At 37.1% G+C, this 25912-nt stretch overlaps 1 protein-coding gene across 2 annotated transcripts in view; it reads right to left on the reverse strand.

The window, feature by feature from the left end:
* Positions 1 to 25912, reverse strand: part of Kap3 (kinesin associated protein 3) — a 261015-nt gene that overhangs the window by 77498 nt on the left and 157605 nt on the right. The window contains exon 4 of one of the 2 annotated variants that reach the window (XM_067121282.1): positions 18331 to 18385. The exons of the other annotated variant lie outside the window; for it this stretch is intronic. Within the exon in view, the coding sequence (XP_066977383.1) occupies positions 18331 to 18385 (55 nt within the window). The remainder of the gene's footprint in view (positions 1 to 18330; positions 18386 to 25912) is intronic. 2 annotated transcript variants of the gene reach the window in all.

A 25912-nucleotide genomic window follows, 5' to 3' on the forward strand; every position in this document is an offset into this window, starting at 1 on the left:
CTCAGGTAGAAAAAAAAAGAGAAATTATGAACTCTGACGTTTCTTATGTAATTTAGAATTAGACCTGGAATGAAGAACTCTATTGTGGGAAAAGATGAAGATTTGTTTCCTAGAAAAAGATTTTTCAAATAATATATTTTCCTTCTAGTATACCAAGAGAAATCATATTCCGACTAATGTGCGGGATAAAAAGACCCTCCATGCGTAGATGTTAGAAATGTCGTATCGAAATTATAACAACACTATATTCTTAGTTACCGTATACGTGGACAACAACTCTCCAAAGCTATAGCATTCGGCCTTGTTATAATTATAGATTTCAAGAATCCATACAATAAAGGTCTTTTCATGTTCCACAATATCGTTTTTTAAAGGACAAATCTGTTGTTGCAATGACGAACAAAAGTGGTAAATTCCTTGCAACTACTTGATGAAACCCATATTTCAAATCCCACTGAATTATATTTTTCTCTTCCACTTTAATTTCTGTTATAATGACAAAGCCTAATCTTTTATTTCGGTCACCTAAGAGTTGCAGCAGATCTCCAGTGAGTCATCTACAGACATTCTTACAATTGAGGTTTATAGTAGTTCTCCTTCTGACACATTAGGTGAAAAAGGATTTTATTTCTGAGTAGGCTACTCCTTGAAATCTGTCACTGGATGAGAAAAACGTCTCCTCAAGTTTTTTCTTTGTACAAAATGAATAATTTTAGGAATGACTGATTGATTTATGGTTACTAAAACTAGCGTCGCAACATCTAGGTTATTGAAGCCGCAATGATATTAAATAGAAAAAAAAATGTTTAAAAGGAGTTTCAAATAAGAAATGTGTAAATATATATATATATATATATGTGTGTGTGTGTGTGTTGTATATATATATATATATATATATATATATATATATATATATATATATATATATATATATATATATATTGTCATGATGTGTACCAAGTACCTGGTTATTACACAATTAATCACAAAATTAAAAATTTACCTCACTTCAGCCAAAGTTAAGTATACCTTAGTTTAACCAGACCACTGAGCTGATTAACAGCTCTCCTAGGGCTGGCCCGAAGGATTAGATTTATTTTATGTGGCTAAGAACCAACTGGTTGCCTAGCAATGGGACCTACAGCTTATTGTAGAATCTGAATCACATTATAACGAGAAATGAATTTCTATCCCCAGAAATAAATTTCTCTAATTCTCATTGTCTCATGACAATAAGAATTATGACTGAGTACTCTAAAGGTAACAGTGATCCCTTAAAAAGCTCATTAATCAAGTGAAAAATCAAACTAAGTTTATCAAAACTATTGTGAGGTATCAACAATTAAACAAGAAATATACTAGAGTAAAAGGGCATCACTCCATCAAACAACTTTAACTGTTTCCCTGGTCTTAATTCACTTCAACAACACTAAAGGAACAAAACATGTTTATCACTTTGCCTTATGCATACACAATTAATCCTATTCACTGGTGGTCAATAAATGAAACACTGTTCTTTTTTATTTTGAATAAAAAAAATTTATTTTTAAATTCAAAATTTATAATTAGAATTCACAATCTGAAATATTTTACTGTTACTTAAAAACAACACAAAATTTAATTAATTCTTGAGTGAAATTATTCAACAAAACTAAATCACAAAACTTTAATTTATCAAGAAATTAAATTAATCAAGCAAAAATATTCAAGAATTATTCGAGATTTGAAAAGAAAATCTTAATAAATGAAAATTAAATCAAGTATGCAATGTTAAATCATCAAGAAATATCTAAAATGCTCAGTAAAAAAATATTAAATCACCAATAAAAATCAAGAGATTGCAAACACAAGAACACACAAAAATACATAAAAGATTTATCAATAATAATTTCACTTAGGCAAAAATTCTCTCAATATACTTATTATACCATGGTAATAATAAGTAAAATTCACTTTACCTTACACAAGCTTGTGAAAACCTTTGTAAAAACACTTGCAGCTGCTTAGATTCAGAAAACACACTTTTCTGTCTGGCACCATTACAACTAAATTTTTACACTTTTCCTATACTCAGATCTCAAAAGCTAAGATTAATACTAGTGTCCACAAATATTCTACATTAATAACGTCTGTCTTTTGAAGAGAGAGAGAGAGAGAGAGAGAGAGAGAGAGAGAGAGAGAGAGAGAGAGAGAGAGAGAACAAAACTGAACGGTCTCTGAAAAAAGAATGAATAAATCTGAGGATTCCAGTCAGAAATTAAAACAATCATATGACTTCATTAAGGCATTTTGGGGACAAGATACGAAGGCAAAACGTTTTAAACACAATCGGGACAATACATGACGCAATTGATCAGGACATGTGCTCCAGTGGAATACTTGTCCATATCTCTCAAAAGGGCATGCGGGACCAGAGCCATGTATGTAACATTTCAAAATCACTTGTCTTCTCGTATGAGACAAAGCTTTTACAAAAACCTTACACGGTCAAACAGATTGCAACAGGCTAATTATGATTGGCATGTTTTTAAAAACAAAATGAAAAACCTAAGTTGGTTTCAGAACAAATCATCAATTGTTATCCCAACCTGTCAGCACTTAACACAAAACAAAGCACTTCTCTTATCTGAACTGATGACAGATGGCACATCTGGTCTAAAACCCGAATTTCTCTCTCCTGCTACTACTCCATTATCAAGAATGATACTATTAATTCTAAATTATGCTGCTAAGTTATCTAAATTACTAACTCTTTTGAGATCTGATACTACGCTGCATACGATATTTCAACAGTCATTATCATTACACATAATACATGATAAATTGAAGAGTAAATATATGAAAAATATGGGAGGATATACATATTACAAGGCAAAATCATGAATATATATATATATAATATATAATCTGCAAATACATATATACTGTATATATAAAAGGAAAAAGAAAAAAATACCTTTATGAAATAGTACATCTTTTTTAATTGTCGATGACCATAGGCTACTGCAACGTCATTTCAAAATAGAAATTGGATATATTAGCCAACAAAATATGGAGGTCCCGTGTATACTGCTATCATCAAAATTCGTTAAGGTAAGCCGTTTCTTGCTGGTACTGATATTTATAAAAAGTTTGTTGTCCTCAACCCACAGATATTGACTGAATACAGCATTTTCCTCCATTGCAAGTCTCTACTTCGGTAGTTTCTTTCCGTTCCTGGTATTAGGCTGTCCGATCATGAAATCTTACTCTGAAGTCAGCTCCCTTATCAGGTCCTTTCCGATTCCTCTTAAAAACCTTTTCTCATTTATGCTTCCATCTGCTTTCACCATTCTTCAGAAATCTGTCTGTTTGTTGGAGGATTCGAAATACTTTGGTTTCCCCTAACTGAAATGGTTAGTTCATATTGATAATATTATTATCCTAATAACTTCAACCGTGGAAATGTGTCAGATGTAGAGGAACTTTCAATGGAACTTGAGAAAATAGATACTCTCCTTCATGCAAGTTTGTAAATTTTTTTATCTGATTTTTTTTTATTTGAACTAGAACACATGGAAAATTCAGCAATACAACGTTCACTGCATGGCTTGTCTCTACTTAGGAGGGTGACCACCAGTGCATGTCAAAACTATATGTGGTGCATGGATATGGGGCTAGCAAAATCATTCCAAGACCAAAGTGTCGAATAAATACTTCTTCGGCTTCTCTTCACATTCCTCCAGAGTGTGGAATTAACGCCTTTGCTTAATTACAAAAAAATGGCATCACTCACAACGAGACCAGAGAACCCAAGAGAGTCAGATGAGTGAATGACAAGCAGAAATGCCTCCCACGAGTTTAAACCAAAAAGGACACGGCTCTCCTGTAGTTTCCCTCGGCGGAACGACCTCCCTCACGCACGAGGGAAGACGCATTAAAAAGCAATGACGATGATGCTGCAGAGTGACAGAAATGGCACGAGCCATATGTTTTTTTTATATCTCTTTCATCCCCTGGGCCATATGCATGATCACTCTAATGTGCGCGTGCGCAGACGTCAAGTCAACGGTTGTTATAGCAGTGACAGTTACATCCCCCTAACAGAAGGAGCAGTACATTCCTTTCATACTTTACACCTACCCTGAGATATATGAATGATATATACATAGACACACACATACACACAAATATACCGCTCGAAAGTCTACTCGTTCGTTTGAAATTAAGCCAGCCTAGTGCTCGCACGGGATCTTGCGTAAAAAAAAGTCCACTCACTTGTAATTAAGTGTCAGAATCAAGAAAAATCACTCCTAAAAGTCTTGTTTATATACCAGAAGACTTTGCCCTCTTTAGCGCCTCCCCTACAGAAGGGAAACAGGGCCTCCGGTGAAAATATATGATGAAAGTCAAGCTGTGATAGAATATACCGTATACTTGCGAAAGAATGATTAGTTTGATGTAAAATGTGGGTCAAATCCAAATGCGTGGTATGTCTTCCTCCACGGCTGTTTCTTTTTGTGCGTGGAGTAGTTAGAGGTGATGTCGGGGATTGGACCGCAGACGTAAATGCATAGTTGAGGAATATATAAATATATATATTTATATATATACAGTATATGTTACAGGGAATATGTGAAATCAGGGATTTCACGAAATCCCCAAGGACTATGTGAAATGACCTATTTGCTTAAGAACATTTGACCCCCGAGGGCTGGTACTAAACACGGCGAAAAAGTAATTCATCTACACTGTTTCGCCGTGTTTAGTACTAGCCCTCGGGGAGCAAATGTTCGTAAGCGAATTGGTCATTTCGCGTATTCCCTAGGGATTTCGTGAAATCCCTGATTTCACATATTCCCTGTAACACACACACACACACACACACACACACACACATATATATATATATATATATATATATATATATATATATATATACATATACACACACACTGTGTTTAATAAAAAATATGACCCAAAGGCAATTTCACCCGATTAAGTTTTTAGGCATCTTTTTTTGTATTCGTGTGACCTCCCCCTACCAAGCAGAAGAAATTCACTCAGCACTAATATTGAAATAATATCAGCAACATGATATAAACTTTGGCAACAAGATCCACACGAGCTCGTACGACATTCAAGAGAGAAACAATGTCATTATTATCCAGAGATTATTCTCATCAATTTCTACCATCGACTTAATTTCATTCACTTAGATTTTACTTAGTTTAATTCTACTTTATATTTTCATCCATCATGTCATGCAGTTTGCATCTAAAACTAGAATTAACATAATTTTTACACTGTTAAAGAAAATACCACTTGGGGAGACTACTAGAAGTCGAGTTTTGAAAATGTCAAGTTACCAGAGTTTTTATTCTTAAATTTTGTTACCAATTACGCCTGGGATCAGCTATTTGTTTAAAATATTACTGTTGTCAAAATACGGCGGCCCGTGGTTAAAGTGGCCATCCCTGGAAATTTCATATGATTTTTTTTTCAAGGTTTTCACCGATTAGTTTCCTATTAATTTCTCAGATTATCCTAAGAACTACTGTTGAATTGAATTTTTTTTTTTATCTTTTGCTTTAATTATGAGTTTTCCTTTTAAACTCCAAAACTGTGGTTCCATTGATTGTTTTCTCGCCTATTATTTAGAAATAAATCATGATTGCTTTCTTCTTCGAGTGGACACTGCTGATTATGAACTGGAATATGATGATACGTTTCATTTTACATATGAATAATTTTAATCAAATTTAATTTTATAAAGCGTAAGAAACATTGCGAGAGAGAAAATTCCTGTCGTCTTTACCTGCCGACAGCTAAAGTTACGAGCACGACGCCAACTCCCATCCCCAAGGTCCACTTACAAAATCCCTCCAATAAAACGTTTGACATTTTAAAGTGTTAATTTTCTCCAAATTTTATTGCTGGGAACATACAGTTATCAACTTTGACTCTTCATTATTTTGTATTACTCTCATACTTCTGGCCAATAGTAATTTCGCAACCGCTAAAGAGGCTGTGATATACGTAATGAAAAGACTGAAGAACAGGAGGGGAATAATAACTTGAGTAATACTTTTGTTCTCAAGGAAATAAAAGCCTACTTTTAACAAACCGTAATCACGTAGTAATAGATGACTGGTGAAAATAAAAGACAGAGGAATGATACCAAGATTTAGTCTTTTGTGTTGTTCCGGGAGGATTTGAGATTTTGAAACGTAATTTGTATATAATCTGGGTTTTGGAGCCAAACTTTCAAGACTTTAATAGTTTACTTTTGAGAAAATAAGATTTTACCTTTGAATTAGCACACAGCCGTATTCAGCCTGTCAAAAGCAGACGTAATACTGACTGACGAAGAAATCTTCAAATTTATCAGCTCTGGTAACCAACCCTAGAAGGTCTTCTTCATTACTTTATGGAATTGGAATATGAAATTAGGCCAAAAGCCCAGCTCTGGGACCTATGAGGTCATTTAACGCTGAAAATAGTGTTGAAACAATTGTTAGCAGAGGATGGAAATCATGATGGAAGAAAGAGAATATGAACTGAGGTATATTAAAAGGAATGAAAGACTGTTGCAGCCAGAGGCCGCAGGGACGCTGCAAAGAACCCAAACTAATGCCTACAGTGCTGCGTGAGGTGCACTGATGGCACTACCCTGAATGTTCATGTTAGAATACCCAAAATCAACGAGAACCTGGGTAGCCCGGTCAAGTTCCTCATGGCCAGCATACCAAAAAGATAGGTTCTCATTCTAAATGATTTTTTATCGAATAAATCAGAGAGTAACTGTCCTTCGTTATCCTTAATATTTGCCATTAATCACTTGCTCATTCCGTTTTACTAATATTACTTTGGTCATCACACTCTAGAGTTTCTGACCTTGATGTTTCCTCAAGAGAGTTTCGTGCATCAGGCTTTGTATTCCATCCGATACTATGTGAAAATCACTAGCTCAAGAGTCAGTGTATCACGCAATTTTTTAATATTGGACACATCCTGCTTTCCTCTGTGTTTCCAGAAATTGGCTCTGTAGACAGATTAGAGAGTTTTTCCGGTTCTGGCTCTTAAACGCAAGATTAAAAATAGGTGAGCCTGATTATTGCTGAGTTTTCCAAGTTTTTACACATCTTGATGCTGAGGTCATATTCTACTTAATTCATAAACCGTTCCATTAGTTACCACCTTAAAGTTTTTGCCTATAAAATCACAGGACGATATTAGATTTGATCAGTGCTTGGATGGGTGAGCACCACTCAATACCTGATGTTGCTGGTACATATACTCACGTGATCACTTGGGGCCTAGCATCTTCATCCCAAATATATGTCCCTTGAATGGAAAGGCAATATCTTCTGTAGACCCCCCAATTCCTTCCCACTCCCCTGCCACACACACACACACACACACACACACACACACACACACATATCTAGTCTGTCCCCAGTCCTCAGAAAAGATGCAAGCACAGGGTTATTTAGCTGTGTTAGTGGAAGTGAGCCACAATGAGGCCGGGAGATTCCGCGAAGTAAATAAGCCTGTTTCGAATATATAATATACAGCAGAAACAGCGTGAAAAGAAGTTTCCGAAGATTGCAAAAGGCCCCTTTCGCAAGTACCCATCCATACATGTGATCTCGATTCAGTCTGTAGTCACCGAGCTGCTGGAATGATTGAAAGGGCTTTCGTTGTGAATTTCGAGAATACAAACGAATAAAAGCGCTGGAGTTCTGGCATGTATTTGCTAATGGTTCAGAATACAAATATTTGGAAAACAAATGTGGGAAACGTTGGTCCTATGTCAGAGCTGTATCACCAGAGAAAAGCTGTGGACTAAGAAACCCGGCATTTGAAATATGAAATAGCTGTATCATATAAATACAATGAATTCTTTACATGTATACTGAAAATTTTACTCCTTCACAAAATAACAATCACTAACGAAAACAGATTCATGGAAAACTGCATTCGAAACAGTCCAACAGAAATATTCACGTTTAATTAAAGGGAATTTCACTTATTAGGTATTAACCCATGAAAAGGATTCCCTTTAGCAGTGATGTACAGCCGACAACTCGCAAGATTAAAAAAAAAAAAAAAAGAAAAACGGAAATAAAAAAGAAAGAGAAAACTGAAACCCGATAAAAGGTGCGTTAGCCCAGTCTCTCACGGACTTACCGCAATAAGACTGCAGACCCACTTTTATGCGGCCACCACCAGATTCATACATTGCCTCCGTTGTTGCTGTCAGCAGCAGCAACGACAGAAGAACAACAGCAACAACAGCTTTCTGGCGCAATGGATGTCCTGTCTCGATACTTTTGATGGAGACATCTGCCGGATTCGAATAGAACAGAATAGAATTTAGGCCAAAGGCCAAGCGCTGGGACCTATGAGGTCATTTAGCGCTGACACTGAAATTGACGGTAAAAAGGTTTGAAATGTGTAACAGAAAGACAGCCTCGCAGTTGCACTACGAACAAATGTGAAGAGAGGGCGGAGAGTAAGATGGAAGAAAGAGATTATGAACGAAGGTATAGTAAAAGGAATGAAGGGGGGGGGGGTTGTGGCCGAAGAGACGCTGCCAAGAACCTTAAGTAATGCCTACAGTGCACGGCATGAGGTGCACTGACGGCACTATCCCCCTACGAGATCTGCTGGATTCAGAATGTGAGTGATCGCAAGGGTTCCATGAAAGTTTCATGACACAAGAGGTTTAATTTATAAAAACTCTTATGTGAAAGTCTCGTCTCGATTCTCTTGTTGAACTTCATGGCAATTGTTTTCACAACTGATTATCGTATGGTTGATCTCATGGCTATTTCAGTATTTCTTTCGGGAATTACTCTGCTGAATTGGTTTTGTACGACCGATCTTATTAACGATAAATACTGATTGTAGTTCCGTCTGGAGCTCACGGTTGTGTATTTCATGTCATAACTATTAATTTTTTGTTTATTAATTCCGCGAAACTTAACTGTCTTGTTTAGTTACCATTTAAGTACATTGTTAAATTGTTGTTGCATGGTGAGGTGTCTTATTTAGTATAAAGAATAAGGCTTCTTGCAGTTGACAAATAAGTGTTTACATTTTTAAATATTAGGGAGAATGATTTCATCATACTCTCTGGTATTGCAAATTCTATTTCAGATAATTAGCTTCATTCGTGTTGCAATACATCACATGGCACATATATATATATATATTTTTATATATATATATATATATATATATATATATATATATATATATATATATATATATATATATATATAATACATATATATATATATATATATATACATATATATATATATTTGCGTGCATAAATGATCAATTCTGGCAATGGATCACAGTATAATTGCAACTAATTTCATATCTGTTATGACGCTCCGGCACGATTTCATTTGTGGCAAACCCATTTAAATTGACAGAATTTCTATTTTCCGAGAGCATTTCGACAAGAACACCTCCCCCTCCCCCCACATCCATCCAACATCTCGCCTTTGTCACCTAGAAAGTAGCGAACTTGGGAGATCTGAGAGATAAGTGGCACACCGCATCGGGATGACTGTGGTTTTCTTCACAAGCTCCAGCACAGTGATTACAGTTCGCCAACAACCCCACTTGAAGCCGTTTACAAGACCCATTGATTAAAAGGAACAGAAACCTGCATCCGAACAAACGCAGCACACCTCGTGAAGTTTTTCGCATGTTTGTCTTGATTCTGGGGAAAATCGAAAACTGATCATTACTCCTTCCGTACAGTATCGCATTGATAACTGACGACCTCAGAATGTACGTTTATTTGTTTGTAAGTTTATTTTGCATTATGCACATGTACCCATTATTTATTTTTGTACTGCCTTCCGAAAGAAAGCGTCTCTTCACACAATTACTCTCCTCCATTTCAACATTATTTCCGAAAATGTTTTCAGCCTGTTGGAAATAGGCAATGACAGAGAACAGTTACGTACTGCAAGAATTCCCGAGTTTGTTTACCTTTAATTTTATTTTTCAGTATTTCATCAAACATCCAAAAATGTTCGATCGTTTGGGAGCTTCACTTTCAAAACCATCCCTGTTTTTGGTTTATCAAAAAGTGCTCTTTATGTCCAGTCTGCTCTAATCCAGCCAGCAACTCTGACTCATTTCTTTAAATGAAATATTGTTAAAATGGCCGAAAATGAGGCTTTTCAAGCTCATTAGCAACTGCACTGAACTGTTGCCTTCATTTGCCTTCTGTACTGATACCACTTTGAGTGCAGTTGCATGCTTACTGCTACCACTTCCTTAAGCCTACGCATAGTGCCTCATCCGTGTAATAAACGGTCCTTTGAAACGCATATTTGTAATCTTCAAGAGAGAAGTCTTTTGGCTCAAGTATCTATTTATTTATTTATTTTTTGGGGGGAGGAGCGTTCAAATTTACCCTGATTTTTTATTTAAATCCATCCAGGTACCTTAAGTACACGCATATCACTCCATGAACATCATTCACTCATATGAAACATTGATATGCTTAAATATATACCGAACAGTATCCGAATTACTCTTATCTTCACCTAGAGAGAGAGAGAGAGAGAGAGAGAGAGAGAGAGAGAGAGAACACTGCTCTATTTTCCCGGAGTATCTTCGTCTTCCATCAGAACTGTTTGCTTACAGTCGGTCCCGAGGCATCGCGATGATTTTATTTAGACCCTAATTGGAGCAGTGGAGCAGCGATGAATCAAAGTGATGGTTCTCTTCTGGCGCGCGAGAACCAGGTGTTGCTGAGGCCGAGAAACCATACTGCGGCTTTCCTTCTCCCCTCCACATCTGAGAGCCACGATCTCCAGCAACCCAGTTGGGGGTGGGGTGGGGGGTGGGGGGTGGGGGGGGAAAGAACTGAGATCTCTCTCCCTCTCTCTCCCCCAGGAAAGAAGAGGAAGACGAAGAAGAAGCAACTGGGAACCATAGCCTGAAGAACAAGAAGCAAGAACAGGTATGAAAGAGACACATGAAAGAGGACTACGCGAGAATAGTTCATGATGATGAACAGGCTGAACAAGAACGAAGAATCCTACGCAGAACAAAAATCTTTAGGAAGGAGAACGAGATGATGCTGATGATGCTGAATAATAACAAGAGGAAGATGCAGCAGATGAAGTGAGGAAAAGGGGATTCAGAAAAATGACCTAAAAGAAGTAGGTAGATAGTAAGAGATGCAAGTCGGTGGAGAAAAGGGAATCAGACGTCGAGAGTGATTCCGTTTTTGAGTCGAAAGAAGAAGAAGAAGAAGAAGAAGAAGAAGAAGAAGAAGAAGAAGAAGAAGAAGAAGAAGAAGAAGAAAGGGGGGAAGGAGGAGGAGGAGGAGGAGAAAAAAGAAGAGTAATGGCTTGAGGCGACGAAGACTTAAGCCATAGGTAACATTTCTCAAGTCAATGGACTTCCTAGAGAGAGAGAGAGAGAGAGAGAGAGAGAGAGAGAGAGAGAGAGAGCAGCAGCAGAACTCAGCTGCACTCGTTATTATGGTGCAAGCAGTAAGATCTCCCGCTGACCGCCATGACGCAAACAACACAATAACATGTCAATGCTGTTGGCAGCTTCCGTTTGCAATGGCGACCTTCTTTTAGGTAGAAGTAGAGAGATAATTTACTTGTTAGAGAAAAAGCTCAGATTTTTGTAATGGACACAAACCAATCATTATGAGAGTCATAAAAGCCTGCAATGCTGTAGCCCTTATTATCAGGTTATATATTAAATTAATCAATTTTTGATGACTTTGGTTAAACTTGCATTGTGAATGAAGACTTCAGTACATGATTTTTAATGTAAATTCTCTTCATGTGACTCCCAAAACAAGACTTTTGAATCTTACATACTTAACGACTTCAAACTAGCTCTCCTCTTATAAGGAGAACCTACATTTGACTTCAGCAGGCTCCAGAAAATTCCAGTGACACAAAATACTCGGTCAACCTTTTCGTCACGAGCCAGTTCGCGACAGCCCCAACGCGAGGGCGTGCGTTGTCCACCAGAGCGACGTCGACCGAAATAATTACTGGGCTGCTTTGGGGAGCAATGGGCCACAATGACATGAGGCCGGTACCCTAACAATAACTGCAACAGAAATACACGGAAGTAAAGGCGTTACCTGTAGTTTTTTTTTTTTTTTTTAACTCGGAAAGAAGAACTGGAAGGAGCAGATGCTCGTATATACATACATGCATCCATACTTACATACACACACACACACACACACAGACATATATATATATATATATATATATATATATATATATATATATATATATATATATATATATATATATAAATATACATATAACATTACCCAGTAAGTCAGGGAGGTATATGATAGGACTCTGACAGCGAAAATATAATAGATAAAAAATGGATTGTTAGTTATAAAACTGAGTGGGTTTGGACAAGGAAGTATGTGTGTGAATCAGGTGTTTGTTATGAAACAGTTATGTGAGAAATTTCAGAATAAAGGGAAAAAGCTATATGTGGCATACAAGGACCTAAAAAAAAAAAAAAAAGAGGAAAAAAAGCATGTGATAAAACAGTGATGAGGATGTACTGTACAGAAGTTCAGTTGTTGAGAGCAATAACAGAATTTTTATTATGGAAGTCAAGCATCTGTTGACATTTGTAGGCAGGAAAATGATTTTTGGCATAGATATTGATATGCGAGAATCCCGTAGGGGGGGTAGTGCCGTCAGTGCACCTCATGCAGTGCACTGTAGGCATTACTGAAGGTTCTTTGCAGCGTGCCTTCGGCCCCCAGCTGTAATCCCCCTTCCGTTCCTTTTACTGTACCTCCTTTCATATTCTATATGTTCCATCTTACTTTCTACCCTCTCCTAACAATTTTTTAATAGTGCAACTACGAGGTTTTCCTCCTGTTACGTCTTTTAAACCTTCTGTCAATTTCCGTTTCAGCGCTGAATGACCTCACTGGTCCCAGCGCTTCAATTCAATTCGATATGAGAAAAGGATGTGTTATGTGTCCCAGGATGGGTAACTGATGTAGGTGCAAAACTGTGGGATAGACGACTGGATTGTGAATGGTGCGTGGAATGGTTGACGCCTGCAGATGATACAGTGCTGATTGGCGATAGTGAAGATACATCTCAGAGAGTATGGAAAGAGTTTAAAGTATACCGCACGCGGAGAAGGTTAAGAATAAATGTAGGCAACAGTTAGTTTATGAATGTCAATGCAAACCAAAAATATAAGCGTAATAAATGTAGTATGGGATGAGGAAAAATGGAAGCCAAAGATTCGTTCAAATAATTAGAAGTAAATAAATATATCGGATGAGAGAAGAGCGAGTCACAGAACAAGCGAAACAAGGAAGGCAGCCGGTTATATGCAAAAGACTGGGAAGAAGCTTGGACTGCTATCTCTCAACACCTGAATCACTCGATAGGTTGTTTTTTCTCTCCATGTTATTGAATGAGTAAAAAAAAAATTAAGATGTCAATCTTTGCAGGTAAACTCCGCCCGTGGCACGGAGAAATAAAAATTGGGGTTGTCACACAGATTTAGAACTCCTTGCATTATAAAAAAAAAAAAAAATCGGCAGTGAATGCTCATCCCGATTCAAATTTCTTTTTAATGGATATTGTGTAAATGTGATGCGCATCCGGAAGAAGAGCCCGTCTTTCGGTATTCATCTGTCTATGGTGAATAATAACAGAGGAAAGTAGATATCAGATCAGCTACATGGAGGAAAAAAAAAAAACTACCTATCATTGTGATTGAATATTCAGTCACTAAGATTTTATGATACATTTTTTAAAATAAAAGCACAATATGTATATATGTATATATATATATATATATATATATATATATATATATATATATATATATATATATATATATATATATATATATATAATCATGAAGCTACAAATGTCGTTTTAATATCCAGTTCACGCTACTTGGGAATATCCCCGATGGGGAATTATCACCGAAGGGGAATTTATGCTTCATGATTGTATATAAATCACAGTGCGATAAAATTTTATATATATATATATATATATATATATATATGTATATATATATATATATATACTGTATATATACACATATATATGGTGTCACTCCCAAACATATTTAAATGTTCATCATAAGTAAAAATATTTTCATTAGTACATATCTGGAAGGCGAAATGCACAGAATCTTCGATGCATCTGAATGTAAGCCCACCCGATTGGTTGTTGCAAAGTGCACGCTACGAGCTAACACTGAAAAGGATTAGAATCCATCTTTGCACCATCTGAAAACGATCCTTTAGAATTCCGCTGTGATCCTGAAGGATGAGTCGTGGCGAGGTTACCTAATGTTATCAGTTGTAGGTCAACGCACCGTTGTGGAGTGAAGTACTGATGGGAATAACCACCTGACCATCGTAAGTGTATCTGTGTACACTGCGGGAAAGAGAGAAAAGTATATATATATCGAACCACATCAAAACGTGTTATCGGACACTTGAACTATCTAATTCCATTCTTCGGTCAAATGCCTCACTCGAGATAGAAAAACTGCATCAAAACGACCGCCGATAATCTAGCCGAAGTCATACTTGACCTTACTCAGTTGAGAGTGCTTCGCGGACCTGACCGATATTTTCAGGTTTAATGAACTGGCCCAAACGAAATAGACTGCCGTAGTTTAGGTCGAAAAGCGCGTCCGTAAGTCATGACGTTGATTTATGTTCTACATGCGGTCGAGTTACGTCAGACGCCTTAGAACGAATTAAACTGGTGGTCACGATACTAGCTTTGCCTGCGAAAAGGACTGTGTTGGATTCCTAGCCAGGAGGGGGTTATTTTGTGTTAAATCCTACTTCGTTTTTGCTGAGCTATGAATTGTGTATCTGGTAGTTAGCTGACTGTGGTATGGTCTCTATCGAAAAATATAATACATGCACACACACATATACATATGTATGTGTGTATATATATACACATATATACACACATAATCTCTCTCCTTTTTTCATAGCCAGGATAGGAACGAAACATGCTACATCTCTATATCTAAATGTTTATGGTAGATTTAACAACGTGAACTATGTGACATCTGGACAAGTCTGAAGTGCCTGAACAGCCAATACGTTAACGGAAGCTAGAGGAAAATGAAAACTTTTTCATTTAAAAGTAGCAACATGGAAACAAAACATGATAAATTACATTTTCATTAAATCAACTATTAAGACAAGTGTGTAAAGAGGCGCATGTTAGCCCCTACAGCTGAAGAAAACCAAGAATGTCGTCTTGTTTGTGGTTTGATACTTTTGGTAAACGTTCGCTGGAGACCGTAAAAGCAAATGGTGTTATTCTGCACATTTTTTGACGGCCGATAAAGAAAAACTTTGTAGCTGCATGCCCAAGCAACTTGTGCTAATTTCCATACCTGACATCAGGGCGTTAGACGTGATTACTTTCCTTTTGGTCAAAAGGTGGAATGGTTTTAAAAATAATACCTCCATTTTATCTGAAAACCCTTAAATTATTTCGGAATACACACGTTTAACTATCCTTTAGTAATGTGATGAAGTTAAAGAGATGAATTTTACGCTTTACCCTGAAATTATTGATTTATTGTTAAATTATGTTTGAGCAAATGAGTCAGGTCCACCACCGAATTAAAAACAAGACCGAACACGCGACAAATAATTTCACATAGAAGGTCTTTACTTAGGAACTTTCACCTGATTTAAATGCTACTTTTCTTAAGGATTCATCTCTCTCTCTCTCTCTCTCTCTCTCTCTCTCTCTCTCTCTCTCTCTCTCTCGCATGCGTACGCATGGTGTGGAACTTGGTCCAGCAATTTAACGACCTATTCGGTTAGCGTCGTGAGAATTTGCGCATGATAATAACGACAACAATAGCGCAAATTAAATCCTTCGTACGTCAAATAAGACAAAAATTTTCGCCCACAGTACCGCCACGCAGTGACAACACCTTGACGGTAATCGCATCATTACATAGGTGCTAATTAGGCGCGTCAACCATGGAAGGAAGTGACAGCTCGCGCCATAAAACTTTTCATCAAGAGTAATAAAAACTATGGTCCTCCCCTACAACCTACAACCACCCACCTCCCTCTCTCTCACTCTCCTTTATGAAGTGGTCGGTTGTCGTGATTCCCTCGTTAGATTAACCGCTTCTCTTCCAGTTTTTACGGACCCTCTTCTCTGCCTGCGGTTTGGACAATTCCCGACCACCACCCCTCCCCCATAAAAAAAAAAAAAATACAAGAGCATCAAATTGAGGTTTGATCTCCCTGTTCTTTCAACTGTGTCTTTTTTGCGTGTCCATTAATTTTGTTGGATGAATAGCTAACAAAACTGAATTTCTAGGGTTATCAATGGTCGTACGAAAAAATTTTTGCCCAGTCTGACACCAGCAAATTGAAAAGTTCAATAAGTGATCGTAATATGGGAGTATAAGATACAACACATTATGAGAAGTATTGTCACATGCACACCCACATTCTGGTATTCTATCGCAAATTAGGTCGTTGTTGCTTAAAAACTATGTCGCCACAAACTATACAAGGCCAAACAGTAAAACGTATCTATGAATGCTGATGGCTTATATTTATAATGATCGCAATTAAATCGGAGACTGCATGGTGAAACGTGCTGCAGTCTTTGCTTTCCGGCTCTCAGCAAGTCTTCTGGGATGAAGCTGCTAGGTCCACATGCTTGCGAACATCGCAGTCATGTAACTAAAGCTAAATAATTCACAGCCTAAGTCAACAGAAACCCAATGGGTTTTTAACAGATCCTGCCTAATTGTCCATCTTTTGACCCAACAGTCGAATGTGAGTCCTCTAGTTTTATGTTCATACACACACATACACACACACACACTATATATATATATATATATATATATATATATATATATATATATATATATATATATATTTGTATAGTATATATATTCGCATATATCTACAAGGACTGTGATATCACGAGCACTGTTATGGACTAGCCGACATGGGAAGAAATAGCATTTTATAAAATGTTATAATAGACACGACAAATCATTAACAATTTTTTGAAGGGGAAGGAAACTGCCGTTCGATTATCAACTACTAACCAAGCAGGACGCTGCAAAAATTAAAACTTACTATGGGTCCAAAAAAATAAATAAATAAATAAAATAAATTATGTAATAATTCAGAGGGCGAATTGGAAATCAAGTTACAAAACAGATATATATATATATATATATATATATATATATATATATATATATATATATATATATATATATATATATATATATACATATATATATATATATATATATATATATATATATTTATATATATATATATATATATATATATATATATATATATATATATATATATATATATATATATATAAGGCGTTTAATTCCTTCTATATTTTACTTCCTCGTGATTGTTTTAACGAAACTTTCTTAGAATAAAAACGGCATCTACTTGTACTCCAAGACGTCGCTGGCTGCATAGTTCTCAAAATCTACTTATGGTTGTAACACAATTTACAGCTCAGAAAAATAAATCTTGGAAGGCAGAGGATATAGTTGTTTTTATTACTATACACTAAAATGATAAGCTGCTTTCATCATTACTATTAAATCTTTCATTACAATGATATGTGTACTACTAATATTAATAGTATATCATTAGTATCATCATCATCATTAATACCGTCATTTTTATGGTATGCGTATGCTAGTAAAATAAAAAAAAATGCCAGTCTTGCAATGGATACTGAATATATGCAAAATCTGTGAATTTAAGCAACATTTAATCTGGTCTGTGCTTGGATGGATGCTCGCCTAGAAATATCAAATGTCGTCTAAGAACTAGGTATGTAATTCGCTGCCGATCTCAACAGTAGCACGTTTTTTTTATTTATTTATTTATTATTATTATTTTTTTTTTGAGGGACTCGCCTGTCTGGCTAGGCGCGCTTATACCTGAGTTTCGACGTCAAAAGAGAGCAAGACAGAGCGAATATACCAGCGATGCACATATAACTGACAGAACAAGAAAAGACCTCGACGCGTGCAAAACGAATTTCTGTTCACACAATGCATTATTATTATTATTATTATTATTATTATTATATTACTCAGAAGATGAACCCTATTAACATGGAAAAAGCCCACAGTGGCCACTGACTTGAAATTCAAGCTTCCAAAGAATATAATGGTGTTCATTCGGAAGAAGTCAGAGGAGGTAAAAGGAAATACAGAAAGAAGAGATATCACTTTAAAAGAAAAAAAATGACGAATTATAAGCATGCTTACGTATGTAGGACTTCATCGCACTCACGAATTTAGGACAACGCAGCGTGCAGTGCACCTGCAAATAAAAAGAGACGAAAGAAATAAGAGAAACCCTTAAGCAGAGACGCTCCGAGACCACGGTCAAGCGAAACGAAATAGAGAGAGACGCCAGACGTGACGGGAAGAAAATGACTCATCACCATCAGGAAATGACAAATGACAGCTCGCTCATAAAGGCTATTGAATGGCCACAGGAGGGGAGGGAAGTCGAAGACTACAGGATTACAAATCGATGGGAAACAGCGAAGGAAAGACCGAGGAGGAAGAGGGTGACTAAGATTTTTGAATTTTTTTACTTAATGGTGCTATCGTTCAATCGTTATGACCCTTTCCCACACGTATACATGTACACACACAAATACATACACACAAGCACACACACATATATGTGTATATATATACATACATACATACATACATATATAATATATATCATACATGCATACATACAAATATATATATATATATATATATATATATATATATATATATATATATATATATATATATATATGTATGTGTGTATACATATATATATGTGTGTGTACTTTTCTGCAGACTAATACCAGGTAACGGGTATAAGTATCATCATTATGCTCTACCTTTTATTCAATTATCTGAATCGTTGCACAAGATTTTGCGAATAAAGTCCCAAGGAACTTTCAGAAAGGTAATTTAAGTCAGTCGATCAAATTCGCCAAAAGTTTCGGAACAAGACTCGGGTCCGATCCGGAAACAAGATATTCCTGTAACGCCTCTGGGAAGGTCGCTCGTAGCCTCGGGGGACTTTCTCCCATTAATTTTCCCGGTGTTCCGTAACGGCGAATGATGGTCAGCAAATCAGAGTTCCCAGGCGAAGTATAAAATTTATATTTCTACGCTCAGATGAGGAGGGTCTCCAATGTGGAAAGGGACGTCGAGCAAAAGAAGTTCAATACTCCCTCAGATGGTTCTTAATATCAGGCACAATCTAAGAGAACTTACCCCGTCAATAATATTGCCATTAGAATAGAATAGAACATAGAATTTAGGCCAACGGCCAAGCGCTCGGACCCACGAGGTCATTCAGCGCTGAAAGGGAAATTAACGGTAAGAAGGGTTGAAAGGGGCAACAAGAGGCAAACCTCACAATTACACTGTGAAACATTTGTTAAGAGAGGGTGGAAAGTCAGAGGAAGGAGAATATGAATGGAGATACAGTAAAAGGTAAGAAAGAGGATACGGGGATACTGCTTATTAACTCACGCCGGGGATCAGTCCCAGGTAAACGAGGAGGGATGGGAGAAGTAAATGCCCAGGCAATGTAAATTGCCAAGCATCACTGGCACTTGCAACATAATTTTGCGGGCATGTGCAAGAAACACTTGGCCGTCATGTCACAAAGTGAGATTGCTGGGGTCCCGTCTTTATAACTAAATCTAATTTTGGTGATCGTATTTGAGAGAGAGAGAGAGAGAGAGAGAGAGAGAGAGAGAGAGAGAGAGAGAGAGAGAGAGAGCGTTTTATGACATCATCAAGTTCTATAACATCACGAGGCTCGAAGGCACTCTTCATGCAAAATGAATTTAGTGCCTGAAAAACAAAACTTCAGGCAATCAACAATAATAAAGATAAAATTGTATCCGAAACTACAGGTTTCTGGCGCACTACCTGGTAGTTATACGTCCAATTTTGGTGATGGTCGTTCGAGGGTGTGTGTGTATGTGTGTGTGTGTGTGTGTGTGCTTATGTAACACCAACACACTTACAGAGTCGTGAAACACTGTAAGGCCGTCTCTTTCAATAACTACCGGAAACACCTGTGTTGAAACACAAAAATGACACAAACATTAGAGCCAAATCACACCTCAATAAATTTCCAAATTACACGTTTCCTAACCTCATGATCACTCTCAAGTTTCTCAAGCAAGCGTCTTATACTAAGTTACTTAACAGGGGAGATTCCAGTTATTGTCTCTGGTAGCTACTCATTACTAAAGAGGGTCTACAGCTTTTTCCTGTTATTTCACACGTTTGAAACCTGATCTAGGCAATTCACTGACCTTTTCTTTGAATCTGAGCTGAAAGATATCATGGGTTTGCCTTACAATAAACTGAGAAGGTAACATGTCTAAGACATCTACTTGGTGATACTGGCCTGCAATGTATTTAAACCACTAGCGGCATGCTTTTCGTATCTTTCTTGCTTATAATTCTACCCTGCTGAACAATTTCATTAGATCTGTATACTAAAATTAGTAGAATAGAATAGAATATAGAACTTAGGCCTAGGGCCAAGCGCTGGGACCTATGAGGTTATTCAGAGCTGAAGCGGAAATTGACAGTAAGGTTTGAAAGGTGTAACAGGAGGAAAACCTCGCAGTTGCACTGTGAAACAATTGTTAGAGAGCTGGGAGCAGCTAGGGGCCGAAGGGACGCTGCAAAGACCCTTGAGTAATGTCTACAGTGCACCACGTGAGGTGCACTGACGGCACTGGCCCCCTGCGGGGGCTAACATTAATATCCATTCCCTTGCATCATATCAGCTGTTCGAGAGACAAGACGTGCTTACGTTCAGTCGTTAAAAGGCCTTAAAAAAGTAATAAAAGGTACTTTTAAAGCTTTTGTTCTTGCCTATACAGTAATAATTTCTTATACTTGTCTGTGGAATTTTGTACAAATCAAAAGTTTACCTTGACATTTTTTATGGAAATGTAGTAAGTGGATTTATATATGAACCGTTTCATATTAAGCAGATTCTCCATAGCTGCATTAACTTTATTATCCTTATGAACCACAGAGAAATTATGGTAAAACCATTTAATTTTATCACTGACATTTCACTATATCCTACATAGAGGTTAGCATACTGGACATGTGAGGAGATTAATTCATGGAATGAAATATGAAATTTAGGCTTGAAGCCAAGCACTGGAATCCGAGGGATTATTCAGCGCTATAATGAATTTGGTTTGAGATGAATAGTTATGGCAATGAATTTATAAATTAAATAAATAAAATAAAAGAATTATTTTAAAACTATGGTAAAAATTGACATTTGGCAAAAACTGATATTCCCCATAAAAAAATTGGGTTTTATCACCTCCACATAATATAGATGACAAGCAGAAAAATTACAGGCTCTCAGAAATATGACATTCAAGGTAAGGTAAAACCATCTGGCGGACAACGATGCATAATGCAAACTTTTCCCATCTCCAGCAGACCTACTTATCGAAGTCATCAAACCCGGAATGGTCTCGAGCTGATCTCAGATGTGTTCTTAAGGGACTCCAATCATGAAACTATTACCTCCTTTATCACAAGTTGAAGAGAGTCTCACTACTAATGCACGGCTTTATTATTTCTTTTGTTAGTTTTCTGTAAAAGAAAACTGTTGTGCCGGCTCTCTCCGTCCGCACTTTTTTCTGTCCGCCCTCAGATCTTAAAAATTACCGAGGCTAGAGGGCTGCGAATTGGTATTTTGATCATCCACTCTACAATCATCAAACATACCAAATTGCAGTCCTCTAGCTTCAGTAGTTTTTATTTTATTTAGGGTTAAAGTTAGCCATAATCGTGCTTCTGGCAACGATATAGGGTATACCACCACCGGGCCGCGATTAAAGTTTCATGGGCCGCGGCTCATACAGCATTATACAGAGACCACCCAAAGATAGCTCTATTTTCGGTGGCCTTGATTATACACTGTAGCGGGCGTACAGAAAACCCGGTTGCGCTGAAGAAACTTCGGCGCATTTTTTACTTATTTTCATTATATCTGAGAGGATAAACGTAATTTCTTTTTATTGTGGTAAAGGTTCAAAGTAAGATATGGCGAGTATCTTGGACACTCTCAGATTAATATATGCGTTTGCCAATAATGAAATCCCATAACGGAGGCCTCCAAAATCACAGAGTCACCGTCTGCAAGAGACTGACCGACGGCTCATCTCGGCTAACTGCAGATTGTAGTTTTAATTTAGAGAAAACCACAGCACTGCTTTCCTCGAATACTCTTCTTCGTGAATCTTTAATTAAACAGATTCCAAAGATAGTTAAGAACGACAATCTACCTTCGCTGAGACGAATAACGTTCTTCCGAGTCCCAATGTTCCGGTTAAAATGCGAGTTTGGGAGTCATCAACCAATTAGATTTTGGGAGGCGTCTAAAAACTAATCTAAAAAACTCGAAGTAGTTCTACGTTTGCTTACTGTCGCAGATTATGTAGGTTTGAGCGGTGATGTTTGCTTATGAGAAAAAATCTGTAACTATTATTTGGGGAAAGTAAATAATGTATCAGCGGAATACTGGAATTTGGAATATAAAATTTAGTCCAAAGGCCAAGCGCGGGGACCGAGGAGGTCATTCATCGCTGAAAAAGAAATTGAGAATAAAGGAGGTTGCAAAGTTGTAACATGAGGAAAACTTCGCAGTTGCACTATGAATCAGTCGTTAGGAGAGGGTGGAAAGTAAGATGGAAGAAAAATAATATGAACAGAGGGACAGTAAAATAATTAAATGGGTTGAAGCTTGGGGCCGAAGAGACACTGCAAAGTGCCCTAAGCAATGCCTACCGTGCACCGCGTGAGGTGCACTGATGGTACTATCCCATTACTGGGAGCGGTGGAATATGATACGTTTATACTCATTTTTAATTACTATACGAATCAGGAAAACAAATATTAAGGCTGGTCTAAATTTCGGAAGCAGAATTCATGAAGAACCTCGGCATCTTATCTTTCTTCCCAGAGTTCTTAACAAGAGCATACATTGTAATTTCACGTCATACGTCTTGTAGTCACTAGGATTACGGTTATTTCTGTAATGATTCATGTTATAGGTCTGTATCACACTGGCAAGCAATCTGGTCACGCATTATAGTCTCCCCCACGTGTCAGCGAGTTGGTGGTTATCGAAATCAGCATGTGTGCGCATTCGGTTATGAACCGTCTTGTTCAGCTCTGTTTGTCTCCAGTGCTAAAATTTAGAGCCTGTAGCTGTTGGGGACGATCTCTCTCTCTCTCTCTCTCTCTCTCTCTCTCTCTCTCTCTCTCTCTCTCTCTCTCTCTCTCCAAACACGCAGTCATTCCGTACGTGGAGGGAAATGACTAAATTAGCACAGTTTAATAATCAGTTGTCGAGAACTTAACCAATGTATAAAGTATAAACACAACACTCTTAGTCACGAGTCATTTAAAACTCGGGAAAGTGCGAAAGTCCAAGTGTGCATCCACTTAGTTAGGAATTGCAGAGAGGCAAGGGCAGAACCGTTACTTTTGGTGCTCATTTGCAAAGACAAGACAAAAACAAACACGATTACTCGTATATTTCAATTGTATCTACTGACATGCACACTATCTATCTATATGCAGAAAGCAGTAAAATGTTTGCTGCAATACCAGTGGTCGTTCGATCAGTTAATCTGGTCAGTAATTGGATGGGTGATCGCAGTATATGACAGACGCCGTTGGAACATGGGCCCCTCGAACATCTGTGGGACACAGTGTAGGGCTAACAACTTCATCCTATAAGGACCAAATGAAAACAGGGATGATAACGCCACACCCACCCACACTAACACACAAACACAAACACACATGATATATAATACACACACACACACACACACACACACACATATATATATATATATATATATATATATATATATATATATATATATATATATATATATATATATATATAACCCTGGTCGTGTCCACCACAGTAGGCTAAATACCAGGGATTTAAAACACCGAGCTCTCACAAGCTCTTGAACTGAACCCAGGTCTCCTCGCTTGGAAGCAAGAGCCCTACCATTTACATGACTGGGACCATTAAAAAAGCGAATAGTCAATGAAATTTAGCCACCTGATGCAAGATAACGATACGTGAACGAAAGCAACTAAAAGATGAATAATATAATATGACGAAAAATTCAATTCAACATAAATTCAGATTAATTATAACAGCAGGAGGTTTACTTCAAATATACTGTGAGTCTTAATGCCCTCGATACTTCTCGTATAGTAAAATTTAGTGACTTTTAATCTCTGGGTCAGTCTTTGATAACAAAGGACAAACAAGTTCTCGATTGGCTGCTTGGATCATAATCTGCGGACTCGAACAGTTTATTAATTCGATTATTAAGTTGAGGGGTTCTACCGCACAGGAAATCTTTTGCTGCTCTGCCCACATTTTTATTTGTTTCTTTACTTATTTGTTTTTCTTTAATCACAAGTGAAAGCTGAGTTTTTTTATGTCATTTTGCGTACACTGATAACAAAGAGTTCTGTTAACTTAAGTTATCGGAGGCTCCGATCCCGAAACTGTTAGAGGAACAGTTCGTTTTACGATTAAGTTCTGAAATTAATCTTCTCCAGAATATATATAAGTAAATTTTTCGTTACGTTTACTGTAAACTCCAAAACAGACAGCGCTTGGGACATTTGATACCAAAAATAAACAAGATACACAAAGATTTGTACCAGTGTCTCTCTCCCAATTTTTTAAATTTTAATTGGTAGAGTTTGGCATTTCACTAATCTAATACGGTTCTATGGAATGAGAAAATGGAGGGTGAATGGTGGGGGGGGGAAGATAATCTTCACAAATTGTACTATCATTACTTACAAACAAACATTGCTAATACTACCTCGCATTAATTCCCATTACTCAAATCTAGATCAAAAATACAAGTACAAGACTGGTCAGGAATGATAAAGAAAACGAGAGAGAGAGAGAGAGAGAGAGAGAGAGAGAGAGAGAGAGAGAGAGAGAGGTGGGGGCCGCTTGGATTGGTACTCAGAATGGGATGATTTCAGGAGAGGCAGCATGTCATTTAAAAACGTGACGTAGCTTCCTAGCGACTATTCTTAGACGAGCGTGAAAATAAAGGAGCCATCTCTATCGGGGTCGATGAAACTCCTTTAATTATATGCTGGTGAGGGAGACTGCATGAGAGATGCGGACCATCTCTGGAATTCGAACATGGGCTTTCTTTTAAGCGGAAAAGTTTTGCACTGATTCTGGTAAACAGGATCTCCAGTTCTTGCTGTCATTTATAATTTATATATATATATATATATATATATATATATATATATATATATATATATATATATATATATATATATATATATATATATATATATATTTCTATTGTTGTTTTTCTTATGTTGTGAATTCACAGATCGGACACGACGGGTGCGCGGAAACTATTATGATTTTCTGACTGCTGTTGCCAGACGATGTCATTTTTTTCCTTTCTGCTAACATCTAATTTCATTTTTTTCTTGTCACTCCGTCTCTCTCTTTTCCCCAGCGTTTGTTGCTTTTGTCTCTGTCTCTCAATGTAATTCTTCTTTCCCGTATCTGTTCCAATGCTTATTTCCAATCTCTCTCTCTCTCTCTCTAGATAACAGTCGTTTCTTTCCTTCTCTTTCTCTCCCCCAAATCTTCTTTCTTTTATTTATCTCAATACTCATTTCCATCTCTCTCTCTCTCTCTCTAGATATCAGTCGTTTCTTTCTTTCTCTTTCTCTCCCCCAAATCTTTTCT

Source organism: Macrobrachium rosenbergii, chromosome 19, assembly GCF_040412425.1.
Source record: "Macrobrachium rosenbergii isolate ZJJX-2024 chromosome 19, ASM4041242v1, whole genome shotgun sequence".
In the NCBI taxonomy this organism is placed as follows: Eukaryota; Metazoa; Arthropoda; class Malacostraca; order Decapoda; family Palaemonidae; genus Macrobrachium; species Macrobrachium rosenbergii.